At 42.8% G+C, this 18,669-nt stretch overlaps 1 protein-coding gene across 19 annotated transcripts in view; it reads right to left on the reverse strand.

The window, feature by feature from the left end:
• PRIMPOL (primase and DNA directed polymerase) overlaps window positions 1–18,669 on the reverse strand; it is a 42,882-nt gene that overhangs the window by 5,291 nt on the left and 18,922 nt on the right. For 7 of the 19 annotated variants that reach the window (XM_017959254.2, XM_017959248.2, XM_017959246.2 and 4 more), the window contains 6 exons: window positions 15,831–16,106; window positions 11,113–11,238; window positions 10,487–10,649; window positions 6,552–6,640; window positions 3,222–3,311; window positions 3,036–3,144 (listed from right to left, as the gene is read on the reverse strand). In XM_017959254.2, coding sequence (XP_017814743.2) covers window positions 3,036–3,144; window positions 3,222–3,311; window positions 6,552–6,640; window positions 10,487–10,649; window positions 11,113–11,238; window positions 15,831–16,106 — 853 coding nt within the window. The remainder of the gene's footprint in view (window positions 1–3,035; window positions 3,145–3,221; window positions 3,312–6,551; window positions 6,641–10,486; window positions 10,650–11,112; window positions 11,239–15,830; window positions 16,107–18,669) is intronic. The other 12 variants (XR_002522329.2, XR_002522327.2, XM_009207958.3 and 9 more) reach the window with 6 other exon arrangements.

Below are 18,669 nucleotides of genomic sequence, written 5' to 3' on the forward strand. Positions count from 1 at the left end.
ATGACACAGCAAGTCCACTTTGAGAAAGTCTTGCACGTGTGTCCTAGGTGCTATGTACAAGAAGGTTCCCACCTTCATGGTTTATAATAGCAACCCAAATGTCCACTGTGGGAAAATAAACTGTGGCATATTTCTATTTACGTACATGGCATGCGGCACAACAATGACCCTAATAACAGTCGCGCGCTGCAACGTGGGTGAGAATCACAGACATGCTGCTGCAAAGCAAGGAAAAGGATGCAGTTCAAAATTATGGCCAGGCGCGGCGGCTCACGCCTGTAATCCCAGCACTTTGGGAGGCCGAGGCGGGCGGATCACCTGAGGTCGGGAGTTCGAGACCAGCCTGACCAACATGGAGAAACCCTGTCTCTACTAAAAATACGAAACATTAGCTGGGCATAGTGGTGCACGCCTGTAATCCCAGTTACTCGGGAGGCTGAGGCAGGAGAATTGCTTGAACCCGGGAGACAGAGGTTGCAGTGAGCCGAGATCGCATGATTATACCCCAGCCTGGGCAACGAGAGTGAAACTGTCTCAAAAAAAAAAGAAAACAGCCATCCCATTACTGGGGATATACCCAAAGGATTATAAATTATGCTGCTATAAAGACACATGCACACGTATGTTTATTGCAGCACTATTCACAATAGCAAAGACTTGAATCAAACCCAAATGTCCATCAGCGATGATTGGATTAAGAAAATGTGCACATACAATTCATGGAATACTATGCAGCCATAAAAAGATGAGTTTGCATCCGTAGGGACATGGATGCAGCTGGAAACCATCAATTCTTAGAAGCAAACTATCACAAGAACAGAAAACCAAACCAACTGCATGTTCCCTCACTCATAGGTGGGAACTGAAACAATGAGACTCACTTGGTCCTGTGAAGGGAACATCACACACCGGGGCCTATCATGAGGGAGGGGAGGGGAGGGATTGTATCAGAGTTATACCTGATGTAAATGATCATTGATGGGTGCAGCAGGACCAACATGGCACAGCATACATATGTAATAAACCTGCACATGTACCCTACAAACTTGAAAGTATATAATAATAATAAATAAATTAAAAAAAAAAAATTTACTAAAGGATCATAAAAAAAAAAGAAAACAGTATATTGTTTAGAGATATGAACATACATGGAAAAATCATAAAAACAAGGAAAAGATGAACACAAATCGGGACACTGGCCACCATCTCTGAGGGCCAGGGAGAGAGGGAAATTGGGGTTGGGCCCACAGGTGCTTCTGAGGTTTGATCAGGTTCTGGTTCTCAAGGTGGGTGGCAGATACGACAGGTGGTCATTTTAGTCTCTTTAAAATGTAAAGTGTGTTATCGGCTGGGTGAGGTGGCTCACACCTGTAATCCCAGCACTTTGGGAGGCCAGGGCAGGCAGATCACTTGAGGTCAGGAGTTTGAGAACAGCCTGGCCAACGTGGTGAAACTCCGTCTCTACTAAAATTACAAAAAGTAACTGGGCGTGGTAGACGCACTTGTAATCCCAGCTACTTGGGAGGCTGAGGCAGGAGAATCACTTGAACCAAGGAAGTGGAGGTTGCAGTGAGCTGAGATCACGCCACTGCACTCCAGCCTGGGCGACAGAGCGAGATTCTGTCTCAGAAAACAAAAAAAAGTGTGTTATCTATACTTTTGTACGTAAGATACATTCTACGGGTAAAAAATAGAATAGATCATGGAGACATAATACAAGGTGTTATGATCACCATGTGATAATGATTTTTTGGTAAGTTAATATGCGTACAAAAAAGAACAGAAGATATGTCAACTGATAGTTGCGGTTATGTCCCGACTGTGGCACTGATCTCCTTCGTGTTTTCTGTGTTACAGCTTTGTGTACTGAGCCTACAGTTTTTGCAAGCTTTTTTAAAACTGAATTAATCTAAGTACATCAAGTATGGCACCGAACCATGCTACCCAATGTGTTTCCAGCTTCCCAGAAAGAGCGTCCCGATCCTTTCCCCACGTCCAGCACACAGGCCACATATGCTCGATGATACAGGAGTTGGTTTGACATGAAATAAAAAACAGCAAAATTTCTCACATCATAACTGGTAACTACTGGGTATCTATTCATCTCTATTCTAATCACATCCTTTTATGTTTTAAAGTCCTATTTCTGGCTTTACTTCATCCTTTACTTTCCCTCCTCTTCCCATGGGCATTTTAAAGAAAATCTCTCAAACAGGGCCTGGCATATATACCAAGCATTCAATAACTACTAGTTCCCTCAATACCACGCTGTGTCTTGAACAAGTTAACACAATCCTAGCTCCAGTTCTTCACAATAACTGAGGAGATCCCTTCTTGCCTAAACCTGCGCACTTTCAACGTCGAGTCCATAATGTGGCAAGGGCCAATGGCGACAGGAAGGAGAGGCACGCTTCCCACCCCACTGCACCCCGCCCACAGCCTTCTCCCAGCCCTACTCAACCCCACCTTTGTCCTCTCCAGATATACTAAGCGGTTATTATCTTAGCAAATAAAGTACACATAAAGCTGATGTGCTAGAAGCGATGCAATAATTACACTGAAATTAAATATTATGTAATGCTAACCATATACAACAAATAGAAACTTAATACAACAGCCGGGTGCGGTGGCTCACGCCTGTAATTCCAGCACTTTGGGAGGCTGAGGCGGGTGGATCACAAGGTCAGGAGTTGGAGACCAGCCTGGCCAACATGGTAAAACCCCGTCTCTACTAAAAATACAAAAATTAGCTGGGCGTGGTGGCAGGCGCCTGTAATCCCAGCTACTTAGGAGGCTGAGGCAGGAGAATTGCTGGAACTCAGGAAGCAGAGGTTGTAGTGAGCCACGATCACACCACTGCACTCCAGCCTGGGCAACAGAGCAAGACTTCGTCTTGGAAAAAAAAAAAGAAATTTAAAACAACTAAATTTATTTTTAAAACAAAATAGTTTTCATAGTCTCAACTTTATTTAAAAGTTATAAACATTTAAAATATAATATTGGTTAAATACATACAAATCATTAATATTACTTACATTATATTATTACTCTTATGGGCTCTTCCAATGTTTTCACACCACCGATATTTACAAATATCATAAACCAGTAACTCTTCTGGGAAAAAGTAGTTCCAACGCCGAATTCCTAAAATGCAAATAATGTTTCTAAAGGTACTATCACTCTATCATATAACAGTTAACAAAGGATGAGATTAACTTTACCTCCTTTAATGCCATCTTTATTCACCAAAGAAAGAACAAAATGATCAACTTCAGGATAGGGAGAGCACTGAAAACCTCCAATGGTTTCTACTGCAACAGAGAGAATGATTTATAAATTACAATCGCTGAAAGCTGAGAAGTTACATTTTGATTAAATGCTGTTGAGTACAATTATGGGTTTTGCAATCTCTCGGCCTTCCCTCACTTTTTGCAATTTCAGTCAATTCATGTTTGTTATACTACAAGGAAGCAGGTAAAAGTCAAACCTCTCAATTAGGTCAAATGTTAACTAATTTCATGAAAAGCGCTTGAAATAATTTCAACTGCTGTCTTCATTTTGGCAAACAGAAAGGCAGTGCCTCACATCCGGAACAGGCCTAGCTCCATCAGCCAGGCCTTGGTGTTGCCATGCGCTAGCCTGGCACGCCTACCTCAGCCTGGGCATTGTCCTGTGAACACAGGCACTCACAGAACGTCAACAACAGATAAGGCCCCTGTGGTCATGAGGACTCAAGGAACAAAGATAACCCCTGGGTAATCATGTCCGAACACAGACAAAACAGGAACATCTTCCAAACCACAAAAATGACCAACACCCCTGATCTCGGCGAACATAAGCAACTGGTTTTTGTTTGTTCGTTTGTTTTTAACAAATTACACTGTTAATTTCTATTCTGGTTTCCCTTCAGTTAAGCTTTACTAAGAAAACCAGTCATAGAATTATGCCTGACAACACCCAACGCAGAACAAACCCCAGGGTTCCTGGTGTGCTCCCCCCGCCCACCCATTCCAAGCCCAAATCCAATCCTCCCGGTCCTTTCCAACCCCTCTTCCCGAGATGCCCCACTTTACTGAGGTTCCCCGTGGTGTGTGCTGGCCATCGCTTCCCTGGCAATACACTCAGCTGACCTGCTACAGGTGTGTGCCCTGAGGCCTTTAGCTGGAAGGTACTGACAATCCAATTATATTTTCTAAAAAGCTACTTAGTAATTTAGAATGACCTATTTTAAGTATCGTTTAATTTTTTTTTTTTTTTTCTTGAGACGGAGTCTGGCTCTGTGGAGTGCAGTGGCGCGATCTCGGCTCACTGCAACCTCCGCCTCCCCGGTTCAAGCAGTTCTCCTGCCTCAGTCTCCTGAGTAGCTGGGACTACAGGCACCCGCCACCATGCCTGGCTAATTTTTGTACTTTTAGTAGAGATGGGGTTTCCCTACATTGGTCAGGCTGGTCTCAAACTCCTGACCTCATGATCCGCCTGCTTTGGCCTCCCAAAGTGCCGGCATTACAGGCATGGGCCACCGAACCCAGCCAGTATAATTTTTTTCTTTTTCTTTTTTTTTTTTTTGAGACGGAGTCTCGCTCTGTCACCCAGGCTGGAGTACAGTGGCGCGATCTCGGCTCACTGCAAGCTCCGCCTCCAGGGTTCACACTATTCTCTGCCTCAGCCTCCAGAGTAGCTGGGACTACAGGTGCCTGCCACCGCGCCTGGCTGATTTTTTGTAATTTTAGTAGAGACGGGGTTTCACCGTGGTCTGGATCTCCTGACCTCGTGATCCAAGTTTGCTTTAAATGAAGTTTATGTTTCACTTACTAAAATGATATATATAATTGGAGAAATATTGGAAAACATATTAATGTGGAAATGTGAGATGTGGACTCTAAATCAATGTCTATAAATACATATGAAACAGAAGAAAATAAACATAAGAAAATGTTATCTATATTTTAAAGTAAGCTTGTAATCATACTATACACATAATTTTAGAGACTACTTTTTCTTTTAACATCACAAATGGGTGTTTTCCACATTATACAGACTTCATAAATTTAAATTAAACAGCTAGAGGATTTCATAGTATATAACCAACTCACTTTTGCTGTACATTTAGATTGCTTTCATTTTTTCACTATTATAAATAACAACAATATACAAAAATATGTGTATAAAAATGTTTACTGGGGGGTTTATGTAAGAAATATTTGAAAAAAACGCTCTATGTTCTTCAATAGAGGAATGGGTAAGTTACGACAGAGCTGTACCATGAAAAACTACACAACCATTAAAAGACTGAGGAAGATCTCTCTACATATATTGGAAACATAGGAAAAGCTCTTCTAGGTTAAATAGAAAATGACTGCAGTATTTACCTGACTGATCGTGGACAGAAGGGTGAAAAAGAAATTTAAGTTTTCATTTTGTTATGTGTTTATTTTATACAAATAACCTACATTAGTGAATAATACTTTTTTTTTTTTTTTTTTGAGATGGAGTCTCACCCTTGTTGCCCAGGCTGGAGTGCAGTGGCACAATCTCAGCTCACTGCAACCTCTGCCTCCCAGGTTGAAGCGATTCTCTTGCCTCAGTCTCCCGAGTAGCTGGGATTACAGGCACCTGTCACCATGCCTGGGTAATTTTTATATTTTTACTGATTTCACCATGTTGGCCAGGCTATTCTCAAACTCCTGAACTCAGGTGATCCACCCACCTCGGCCTCCCAAAGTACTCGGATTAGAGCATGAGCCACCACGCCCAGCGAATACTTCTTAATAAACATCTTTTTCATACTTTTTGCGTTTGAGATAGAAACCCTGAAGTAGATGAGTAATTGATTGATTAACTGACTGGCTGAGACAGGGTGTGATTCTGCTGCCCAGGCTGGAGTGCAATGGCACCATTAAGACTCAGTGCAGCTTCAACCTCCTGGCCTCAAGAGATCCTCCTGCCTCAGCCTCCTGAGTGGCTGGGACGACAGGCATGCACCACAACTCCTGGCTAATTTTTGGATTTTTTTGTAGAGACAGGGTTTTGCTAAGTTGCTCAGGATTGTCTCTAACTCCTGGGCTCAAGTGATCCTCCTGCCTCAGTCTCCCAAAGTGCTGGAATTACAGGTGTGCCTGGCTAGAGGTAGTTTTTGAAAGATCAGTGATTATGAATACTTAACATTTAAGATTTTAAAGGCAAAACAGATTCTGTATCCTTACATTTTGATAGGAATTTTTTTTTTTTTAATTACCTGAAGTAGCTGGGTGCAGTGGCTTGTACCTGTAATCCCAGCATTTTGGGAGGCTGAGGCAGACAGATCATTTGAGCCCAGGAGTTTGAGACCAGTCTGGGCAACATGGTGAAATCTCATCTCTACTAAAAACACAAAAATTAGCTGGGCGTGGTGGTGCACGCCTGTAGACCCAACTACTCTGGAAGCTGAGGCAGGAGGATGGCTTGAGCCTGGAAGGAGGAGGCTGCAGTGAGCTGAGATCGCACCACTGCACTCCAGCCTGGGTGACAAAGAGATGCTGTCTTAAAAAGAAAACAAACATCAAAAAATTTACCTGAAGTGCCGATACTGTTAAAATATCCAACTCCTTTTTGTTTATTCTGAGACGGGTCACATGTAAGAATTCGTAAAGTATCTGAGAACCTGAAGAAGAAATAGGTAAAAGAAACAAAGCACCATTACACTGGAACTACAAGGCCTGGCTACAGAAAGGATGCTGAATTCCTAATAGTTCCTCATTAAAATCCTTTGTTCAGCAGATAATTGTTCTAGGACATTTATTCCACATTTGCCCACAAAACCACGAACCCTACACATATAAAAAATATGATCTGTCAATTAAAGAAAATAATTTTTTAAAGAGTAGGTTGGTGATTACTTATAATACTATCCTCAATTACAGAATGGATCAGGGACTCTAGGACTGCTGAAGCCCTGTGTCCATGGTTTCACATCTGCAGATTCAACCAACTGCAGATCAAAAGTATGTTTTTTAAAAAACAATAAAAATAGGCCAGACGCAGTGGCTCACGCCTATAATCCCAGGACTTTGGGAGGCTGAGATGGGCTGATCACTTGAGGTCAACAGTTCGAGACCAGCCTAGCCAACATGGTGAAACCCATCTACTAAAAATACAAAAATTAGCCAGGTGTGGTGGCAGGCACCTGTAATTCCAGCTACATGGGAGGCTGAGGCAGGAGAACTGCTTAAACCTCGGAGGTGGAGGTTGCAGTGAGCTGAGATTGTATCATTGCACTCCAGCCTGGGTGACGGAGTGAGATTCCGTCTCAAAAAAATAAGTAAATAAGTGAAAATAAAAAATAAAAAAAAAATAATAAAAATAACAATAAAAATAATACAAATTAAAAACAATACAGTATAACAACTATATGGCATGTGTACTGTATTAGGTATAGGTAATCTAGCAGGATTTTTTACAGTATTATATATAGAGGATGTGTGTGGGTTACGTGAAAATAGTACATCCTTTTACATCTGCAGATTTTTGTATCCACAGGGGTCTTGGGATAATAATCACCCACAGACACCAGGTGACGACTATATAACTCTATTCACCAAACATAAAGAGCCTTTGAATTTTTTGTTACAACAATTGTAGAGGTGTGACTTATAGGAAGAAATGAAGGAAGAAGGAGGGGTGAGAGCAAAGGGAAAAACAGATTAAAATTAACGGAAAGAAAAGGTACATTCATAATCATAAAGGATTTAGCCTTTATTTCAAGAAGTAAAATACCTGGTATTGACTTGGATACACAAAAGACAAGGTGACTGTATTCAGTAGAAGAACCCTCCACCTCTGTAAGATTCATATTTAAACTGCGAAAGAAACGGGATTGGGTAATCGGGAGACTACCTGCACTTCCGGCTGTAGCTGCTTTTCCCATAGGAGCTAGAACTAACAATGTTGCTTTTCGCACTTCTCCATAAGTGGTAGAAAGAATGTGACCTTATTCTGGTGCCCACAGGGGGTGGCAGGAAATATACAATTTGTACACTCCTGCTACGGCACTTCCCATTTTCAGAATCTCAGATACTACTACTGCTGCCAACAACATTCACTGAGCAGATGCCATGAGCTGGGCACAGCTGTGTATGTTTTATGTGCACAATTTTAACTTTTTAAATGCTCTCGACAACTCCATAAGGTAGGTGTTAGTATCATTTCCATTTAAAAGTAGGAAACTCAGACCTTACTTCTGAGACATGTTATTAAAAGAACTCAAAGAGTACAAATCTATATATGAAGAAAAACAATCCATCTTCCATCCTCCTGGGTAATGGCTGTTAACTGTATAACCTGATACAACTATCCCTACAGCAATGTATTTTAGACAATTACTAAAATTAATTTCCAGAGAACTTTTCCTTAAAATTATATTTAAGTGGCCGGGCATAGTGGCTCACGCCTGTAATCCCAGCACTTGTGAGAGACCAAGGTGGGCAGATCACTTGAGGTCAGGAGTTTGAGACCAGCCTGCCCAACATGGGGAAACCCTGTCTCTACTAAAAATACAAAAATTATCTGGGTGTGGTGGTGCACACCTGTAGTCCCAGCTACTTGGGAGGCTGAGGCAGGAGAATCGCTTGAACCTGTGAGGCAGAGGTTGCAGTGAGCTGAGATCACACCACTGCACTCCAGCCTGGGCCACAGAGCAAGATTGTCTCAAAAAAAAAAAAAAAATTATATTTAGAAAGGCAAAAGGAAAAGAATTATGGCAAGGTGATGGTAATTTAGTCTGAACCTTAACCATTTTTTGGGCTGAAAAAGTTGCCAGCCTAGAAAAATGGGGAATGAAGGCAAATACAGTAAGTCCTCATTTAATGCCATGGATAGATTCTTGGAAACTGCAACTCTAAGAGAAATGACATCTAGCAGGTCTTTGAATAATGTTCTTTTGTTCAACATCATTTCCTTATAACGGCAGTCCCCAACCTTTCTGGCACCAGGGACCGGTTTCCTGGAAGACAATCTTTCCACGGGTGGGGCGGGGGCGAGATGGGCTGGTTTCAGACTGAAACTGTTTCACCTCAGACCATCAGGCATTAGATTCTCATAAGGAGTGTGCAGCCTAGATCCCTCCCATGCACAGTTCACAGCAGGGTTTGCACTCCTATAAGAATCTAATGCCACTGTGGATCTGGCAGGAGGCAGAGCTCAGGTGGGAAGGTGGCTGCTCGCTCGCTCGCCTACTGCTCACCTCCTGCTGTAGGGTCCAGTTCCTAACCACAGACCACTGGTCTGTGACCCGGCGACCACTGCCTTATAACATGGATGAGAAAAAACAACTGGATTCATCATACATCACTTTGTTTAAAGTTCAGTTTCCAATAACTTATCAACATCAAATGATGACTTGTTATAGTATTTCTGTTGAAAGATGACTTTCACAGATTTTATTTTTTTTTATTCATTTATTTTAGTTTTTAGCAATGGGGTCTCACCCTGTCACCCAGACTGCAGTGCAGTGGTGCATTCATAGCTCACTGCAGCCTTGAACTCCTGGGCTCAAGTGATCCTTCTACCTCAGACTCCTGAGTAGCTGGGACGACAGGCATGTGCTACTGTGCCCAGCCAACTTAAATACTTTTAAAAAATGAACGAAACATGGGAACCTAAAGTTTCAACAATAGAACTCACAATAAATTCCAGAGTGTCAATATAATGGAAATTTTACACAGGCATTAGAAGTTTTATTTACAATTAATTGTTGGCAAATTCTTAACAAATATTCATAACATCAAGTAGAAAAAACAAATGACAATCATCTAAATAATCTCAAGAATATTTTTTGAATAAAGGAGCTATACAAATTATATGTATGTGCATACATGAAAAGAAAATGAGGCATTTAATAGTAAAATATTTCCAGGTGCAACACCAGTAGTACGCTTTCTTCTTTACAGAAGTGATAATCATTTTAGAAAAATTGGAAAATATACTAAATATAATCCTAAAAAGATATACAGAGAAAATTAAGTGTTCAAATATACGTTTTACTATTATCTTTTAGCTAATGGAGAAAAGAGAAAAGTTAACTTAGAACTGTAAGAACTGGCTGGGCGCAGTGGCTCACGCCTGTAATCCCAGCACTTTGGGAGGCCGAGGTGGGCAGATCACCTGAGGTCAGAAGTTCGAGACAAGCCTGGCTAACATGGTCAAACCCCATCGCTACTAAAAATACAAAAATTAGCTGGGTGTGGTGGCGGGCACCTGTAGTCTCAGCTACTCCGGAGGCTGAGGCGTGAACTTGGGAGGCGGAGTTTGCAGTGAGCCGAGATCATGCCACTGCACTCCAGCCTGGGCGACAGAGCAAGACTGTATTCAAAAAAAAGAGCGGTAAGAACTGACTTTTTCTTAAGGTAGAATGAATGTAGATGATTTACATTTTAGTAATACACAATGCCATTCACTGTTTAATAAATAAATATTCATGAATACAAAATGGTTTGATGCTGCTACTACATACCTGACGTTGCTGACCAAAGAAGAGAGAAAACACTGATATTCGTCAGAAACACCCTTTGGCCGTACAGGAAAAAATGCGTTATCTTCAGGAACCTCCAAAGCCACACGCTTTCCTATTTTTGATGATTTATATAGCCGAAAGTTTCTATTTCTTGTATAAACTCCTACATCAAAAAGTAATAAAACAATATGAAAGCATGTTTTCTGTGATTAGTTTTATAGTCAGCAAATATTCAATTTTTATATAGCATTAATAAAAGAAATAAGTATTTTCTACATGTAGCTGTAAACAAAATAAACAAAATTAAAGCACTATATAAATTAAAATAAACTGCAGTCAGCATGGAGGAATGCCACATTCTGAAATAGCAAACTCAATTATTCTGCAGCAATTCTGCAACTGAAACAAATGGAAAAGCTGGATGCAGGTATTGGAAAGTTTGAGACAACCAGAGCTTCTAAGACAGTGAGGTTGTGCCATGCCAAATCCCAGAGAAAAGGGAAGGACCAAAATCAAACAAATATCTAGAATAAATCTAACAACATATGGATAAGATTTCTATTCAGTAAATTATAAAACATTATAGAGAAAAATTAGAGAATCCCTAAGTAAATAGATGGGCCTACCATGTGCATAGATTGGAAGACTCAGTATTACAAAAATGTCAACGCTCCCCAAGTTGATCTGTAGAGTCGAGGCAATCCAAATAAAAATTCTAGCAGGATTTGTTTGCGTAAACTGGCAAACTGACTCTAAAATTTAAACAGAAGTGCAAAAGCTCAAGAATAACCAAGAAATTTCAAAAAACAAATTTGGAGGAATTGTTTTTCCTAGATATAAAGACTTACAACAAAACCATATTAGACAGTGTGGTGCCTGTCTAATATATAAAACTATATTAGACAGGAATAGATCAATAGAACAATGAAGCAGAACAGGGTCCAGAAACAGACCAAAATATATACAGCCACTGTATATAGCAAAGGTGGCACTGCTGAGCAGTAGGTAAAGGACAGTCATTTCAACAAACAGTGCTGAGCCAACCGGATATTCACAAAAGAAAACATGAATCTTGACTGCTCCTCACTCAATAAGCAAATCCTTTCCAAGTAGACTGTAAATCTAAACATAAAAGCCATGCCAGGTGCAGTGGCTTGTGCCTGTAATCCCAACATTATGGGAAGCCATGACAGGAGGATCACTTGAGGCCTGGGCAACAGAGCAGACCCTGTCTCTACAAAAAATAAACAAATAAAAAAATTGTGTTGCTCTATGATACTTAGAGAGAGAGAGAGAAAGAGACAGAGAGGGGGACAGTGAAAGGAAAGGAAAGGGGCAGGGGAGGGGCAGAAGGGAAGGGGGAAGGGAAGGGGGAAGGGAAGGGGAAGGGGGGAAGGGAAGGGGGAAGGGAAAGGGGAAGGAAAGAGAAGGGAAGGGAAGAGGAAGTGAAGGGAGAAGGGAAGGGAGAAGGGAAGGGAGAAGGGAAGGGAAGGGAGAAGGGAAGGGAAGGGGGACAGGAAAGGGAGAAGGAAAGGGAAGGGGGAACGGAAAGGAGGAGGGAAGGGAAAGGAGGAGGGAAGGGAAAGGAGGAGGGAAAGGAAGGGAGGGGAGGGAAGAAATTGATTTAAAAATGTGGTCGTATGCACTTGTAGTTCTAGCTACTGCTGAGGCTGAGGCAGGAGGATTGCTTGAGCCCAGGAGTTCAAGGCTGCAGGATCATACCACTGTACTTCAGCCTGGGCAACAGAATGAGACCTTGTCTCTAAAAAATAATGAATTAAACATAAACATAAAAGGCAAAACAATAAGCTTTTAGAAGATAAAGAAGAAAAGCAAAAGAATACCTTCATGGCTTTGGGATAGGCCAAGTTTTTTTAACAGGATGCAAGAAACACTGACCACAGAGGAAAACACTGATAAAATCAGACTACTACTACTATTTAATGACTTATGTTCCTCAAAGACATGACTAAGGGTGCAAAGACAACCACAAACATACACTACAGTTTACCCTTGAATAACAAGGGTTTCAGCTAAATAGCACCACTTTTTTTTTTTTTTTTTTTTTTTTGAGACGGAGTCTCGCTTTGTCGCCCAGGCTGGAGTGCAGTGGCCGGATTTCAGCTCACTGCAAGCTCCGCCTCCCGGGTTCCCGCCATTCTCCTGCCTCAGCCTCCCGAGTAGCTGGGACTACAGGCGCCCGCCACCTCGCCTGGCTAGTTTTTTGTATTTTTTAGTAGAGACGGGGTTTCACCATGCTAGCCAGGATGGTCTCAATCTCCTGACCTTGTGATCCGCCCGTCTCAGCCTCCCAAAGTGCTGGGATTACAGGCTTGAGCCACCGCGCCCGGCCAATAGCACCACTTATATGTGATTTTTTTTTCTTTCTTCTTCCTTTTTTTTTGATACTGAGTCTCGCTCTGTTGCCCAGGTTGGAGTGCAGTGGTACGAACTTAGTTCACTGCACCCTCTGCCTCCCAGGTTCGAGTGATTCTCATGTATCAGCCTCCCGAGTAGCAGGAATTACAGGCATGCACCACCACGCCTGGCTAATTTTTGTATTTTTAGTAGAGATGGGGTTTCACCATGTTGGTCAGGCTGGTCTTGAACTCCTGACCTCAAGCAATCCACCTGCCTCGGCCTCCTAAAGTGTTGGGATTACAGGCGTGAGCCAAATTTTTTTCAATAAGTATATTGGAAACTTTTGGGGGGACTTACAACAATTTGAGAAAACTCACAGATGAACCATATAGCCTAAAAAATTAGAAAACGTTAGAAAATAAATAAAAATAATTAGAAAAAGTGTTCATGAATGCATAAAATATATGTAGATGGCTAGTCTAAGTTATCATTTACTGCCATAAAATGTACATAAGTCTGTTATAAAAAAGTTAAAATTTATCCAAACATATGCACACCCTTGCAGACTGTACATGATGCCATTCACAGTTGGGAAAAATCTAAACAAATGTAAAGACAGAGTATTAAATCATAACTGCGTAAGATTAACCATAGTACATACTACACTACCACAATAATTTCTTAGCCACCTCCTCTTGCTATTGCAGTGAGCTCAGGTATCTGCCTACAACACGGCCTGATGCCAGTCCTCTCCATCTGAGCAGGTCATTACACCAATTAATTGCGTTTCACAGTCAAAAGTGATCCTTGGCCGGGCGCGGTGGCTCACGCCTGTAATCCCAGCACTTTGGGAGGCTGAGACGGGTGGATCACAAGGTCAGGAGATCAAGACCATCCTGGCCAACACAGTGAAACCCCGTCTCTACCAAAAATACAAAAAATTAGCCGGGCATGTGGTGGGCGCCTGTAATCCCAGCTGCTCGGGAGGCTGAGGCAGGAGAATGGCGTGAACCCAGGAGGCGGAGCTTGCAGTGAGCCAAGATTGCGCCACTGCACTCCAGCCTGAGCGACAGAGCAAGACTCTGTCTCAAAAAAAAAAAAAGAGTAGGGTATCAGTAATGAAGATTTTGGGGAGTCAAAAGTTATACATGGATTTTGATCTACACAGAGAAGTTGGTTCCCCAAGCCCTGCATTGCTGAAGAGTCAACTGTATGTGATTCCAATTACACAGTAAAAATACAGGCAAAACTAACCCACAGAGTTAGAGGACAGAATAGTTGTCACCCCGGGACAGAGGGAGGGGTCCTGACTGGAAGGGGGATGAAGTTGGGGGTCCTGGTCATCTATCTCTTGTCTTGGGTAGTGTGGTGACAAGGGGTGTTTATTCTGTAATCAAGTATATATTTTTCTGTATAAATGTTATACTTCAACAAAAAAGTTTCTTAACAAGATTTCAGCATATACTATGAAATTTCTGAACTTTCCAAGGACGGTTTAGGAAACTTCCCCACCCTCTCTGGATATGTGAGTAAATCCAGGCGTATGTATCAAGAGGACCAGGGAGATTTTCTTGCTAGTCCGGTAGCCTGACTTCCAAGGTTAGGTGTGCTGTGACCTGGGGTACTGTGTTATACTGGGGTAGAAGTAGAGACAGGTGCTGGCCACTGCTGCTCTCCCTGGATCAACTTCCTGTTATGCACTCGGCCTCACTGACTGCAGGCTAGTCCCGCCCGGAGACGACATCCTGCTCATAAAGCAAAACCTGTCAGGCTTGGAAGAAGGTGCCTCTGCCTGTGTGACTGCTCCACCTCACACTCCTCTTCCTCTGTCTTTCCAAGTTCTGGTGCTCGATTGCCAGGGGTGCTAGAAAAACATGAAATCCAGCAGGAACACGTCCCTAATCTCGGTACACTGTTGGCCTGGGATTCTGACCTATACCTTAAACCTACCTTCCCTCAGCCTTTACACACTGAAGCTCTCTGAGGTGTTCAAAGCCAGCAGCAAAAATGTTGCTGTCTGGCAGGTACAATGGCTCACACCTGTAATCCCAGCACTTTGGGAGGCTGAGGCAGACAGCTCATGAGGTCAGTAGTCTCAGACCAGCCTGGCCAACATGGTGAAACCCCATCTGTACTAAAAATACAAAAATTAGCCGGGCGTGGTGGTACGCACCTGTAATCCCAGCTACTCAGGAGGCTGAGGGAGGCGAATCATTTGAACCTGGGAGGCGGAGCTTGCAGTGAGCCGAGAACGTGCCACTGCACTCCAGCCTGGCGACAGAGCAAGACTCCGTCTTAAAAAAAAAAAAAAAGAAAGAAAGAAAGAAAAAGAAAAAACCTGCTGCTGTCATGGCTTTTGAAATCACAAGCTAGGGCCTCACTATAAAAATGAGGTGCAGTTCACCAAATGGGAGCTGTTGTGTTAGGGTCTTGATTGGCCTGTTGTTGAATTATGCTCAAGTCCTGTCAGCCCAGGGCTTCTGACATCCTCAGGCTCTGAGACCAAGGCCTAGCAAAGCCACACTGGGTTAAGAAATCACTGGTTTCAACACAGCACGAAAGCTGATGAAATGGGCCCTGCCACGACCACTGAGATCTTCGGCAAGGAAAGCATCCAGGCTCACTGCGCCACGTGAGTACTGCTTTTACACTGGGTCTGTTTTTCAAATGTCTGTACTCTGACTTCACCTCTCAGCAGTCCTGGAGGAAGCTGGTCCAACTGTTCCTGTAAAACTCCCTCAACAGGAATCCTCTGGACACACAGAGCAGAAGGCAGCCACAGCCATCCTCTGCTGGACCCCTCTAAGATCTCTGGAGAAAAACCTCACACATTCCCAGCACCTGAACTCGCTGCTTGCATCCTGCTGGGGACTTGGGCAGTGGAAGAAGCGAGAATCCCAAGCACGGTGACGAGTGGGCACCAACCTGTCACTCACGAAAGCACCAGGACCGTCTGATAGAGACAGCTGTCAATCTTACTTACCAAGATCCACAAAAAGATGCTTCTCTCCCACATTATTCTTCACAACTAGAAACGAAAGGTCAGGACTGCTTTGCTCAGCTGACCCCAGCCTCTCCAGTTCCTCTGAATTCAATGTCCAGCTTTCCCCTGTAGCCTTCTCTGTGAAAGAAAATTCTTGTCTTGCAGGTGCTTCCAAAAAATGGGGAAATCCGTGGCCTGTTGTCTCTGAAGCGCTATCATCATCTTCACTGCCGAGCAAGTCAAGAGCAGGCTGCAAAATTTTTCTCAAAAAATTACCTAAGGAGAAAAGCTGTTATGATTCACCCGATTCTTCTTTTCCATACACCATATCTTAAGGTCTAGCCATGAATCCACACATGACAATTTTTTTTTTTTTTTTGGAGACAGAGTCTTGCTCTGTCGCCCAGGCTGGAGTGCAGTGGCCGGATCTCAGCTCACTGCAAGCTCCGCCTCCCGGGTTTACGCCATTCTCCTGCCTCAGCCTCCCGAGTAGCTGGGACCACAGGCGCCGCCACTAGTTTTTTGTATTTTTAGTAGAGACGGGGTTTCACTGTGTTAGCCAGGATGGTCTCGATCTCCTGACCTCGTGATCCGCCTGTCTCGGCCTCCCAAAGTGCTGGGATTACAGGCTTGAGCCACCGCGCCCGGCCCACACATGACAATTTTATACAGAAAACCATTTTTTAATTTCTGGTTTCAAAACCAAGTTGCTATAAATTGTTACATGCCAGTCCTGTGACTTACTTCCTTTTGTGAAATCGTTTACCTTTTCAAGTCCATTGACTTGGGAGCCTGGTGTCAGATGTAAACAAATCATCTTAGAAGGGAAAGTTCATTTGAGAAGATGTGTCAATGCTGCCTGAGCCTAAGAGGCTGTCATCCAGAAAACACTACTTATTAACACATACTGGGACATTCAATGATTAAAGAATGAAGGGCCTCGTGCCCTTAAGGGATCATAAAAATAATAATAATGAAGAATGAAGGTCTATATAAGGAAACTACTGTTCAGCTAACAGACAGAAGCACTGAGGAAATCTCAGGGAGTCAGGGTGCTGGCAAATTTCTCAAGAGCTTATTTTCTCTCCTTTACCTGCCACGACATGCCCTGCAAACCCTGGCTTTCACAGCCGTCAGCCCCCAGGCTGCTGCTCCTACCTCTGCCTCAAACTGGGCACAAAATGGACTACGGCCTCGGAGCTAACATCCACAACAAAAGCAATTCGATACATTTACTGTACTTCAACATTTATTCTAAAAACTCTGAGTAACAGTAGTCCTATCTGTACCATGAAAAGTTGGTAAGAAAATCCAGAACTTCTTCGAACTCTCACATTTTACACCATGAAATCAAATAATTTGGCTATTAAGTTGCTTCATGTATACCAATACTCAAGAAATGCAATACTGTAAGAAAAAGTTAATTTTAATCTGTAGAACTGTTATTGTTTAGATTCATTCTTCACTTTATTTACCAGAAAGGCTTGGGTCCTTACATTATAACAAATGCATGCTCTAAATTCAAAATTTTCTTTCTTCACATTAGATTTTATTACTTGCCTACTCAACCAGCTGTGGTGGCTCATGCCTATAATCCCAGCATTTTGGGAGGCTGAGGCAGGCGGATCACTTGAGATCACTTGAGACCAGCCTGGCCAACATGGTGAAACCCTGTCTCTACTAAAAATATAAAAATAAGTTGGACGTGGTGCTGGGCACCTGTAATCCCAGCTACTTGGAGGCTGAGGCAAGAGAACTGCTGGAACCTAGGAGGCGGAGGTTGCAGTGAGTCAAGATCATGCCACTGCACTCCAGCCTAGGTGACAGAGTGAGACTCTGTCTCACAAAAAAACAAAAACAAAACAACAAAAAAAAATTACTTCCCTACTCAAAGAAACAAATCCAATTTCTTACAAAGCACTAAATGTCAAAATCAAAACAAAAGCATTCGGTCTCGCAATGATATGCTGGTACGGGATGGATTCCTTCTGGAATGAGGGAGAGAAAGTAAACACCAAGTGGAAAGAAATCACAACACATCAAAGGAAAACAAAGCAATCTAAACCCAAACTGATAAAGCTAATTTTCCTGAAAACTTAACATTGCAGTTACTTGACCCCACACAATAAGAGAAGAGAGTGCACGGTTGCAGAAACGGAGGCAATGGCAGTGCTGGGGAGGCCACAGGCCTTGGAACCCTGGCATGGAGCAACCATGGCCAGGACCATGACATGAGGCCTGTCACCAGCATCAATGCTAACACACTGGCCCCAGCAAACCACACTGCTTTCTACTTCCCTTCCAGGATCTTATTGTCCCCAGCCCTCATGAGGACAGGAACTATCTTATTTGCTGGAAATAACTCAAAAGACTAGTCGGTCAGAAATTTGAGGTATGACAGCAAACTGGCAGAAGAGTATTTTTAGGCAGATCAAGAGCTAGGATCTCTTATATTTAACTGAATTCTCTTCTCCGAAAGGCTGACAACAGCAACTAGAAATGTCATCCAAAGATACACTAAGGGAAGAAAAAAGGAAAAATTCTGAATCACTTCATACTCTCTGCATCTGTGGCTCTGGCAGCTCCTAATTCTAGGGCAAAGGGGCTGAGGTGACAGCCCAGTTACCAGGCCTGATCACATCTCTCCAGCCACACTAGACCATTCACTGTCCCCCATTATTAGCCACACACTCTTATCTCCATAGCTTTGCTTATGCTGTTCTGACTGTAAAGCCTTTCTTACCTTTGACTATACAATGAAATCTGACTGAAAGCCCAGATGAATGCCATCTGCTTTCAGAAGATACCTGTAGCAAAAACTGCTGGTACCTCACAAATT

The sequence above is a fragment of the Papio anubis genome, chromosome 3, assembly GCF_008728515.1.
Source record: "Papio anubis isolate 15944 chromosome 3, Panubis1.0, whole genome shotgun sequence".
NCBI classification, from domain to species: Eukaryota; Metazoa; Chordata; class Mammalia; order Primates; family Cercopithecidae; genus Papio; species Papio anubis.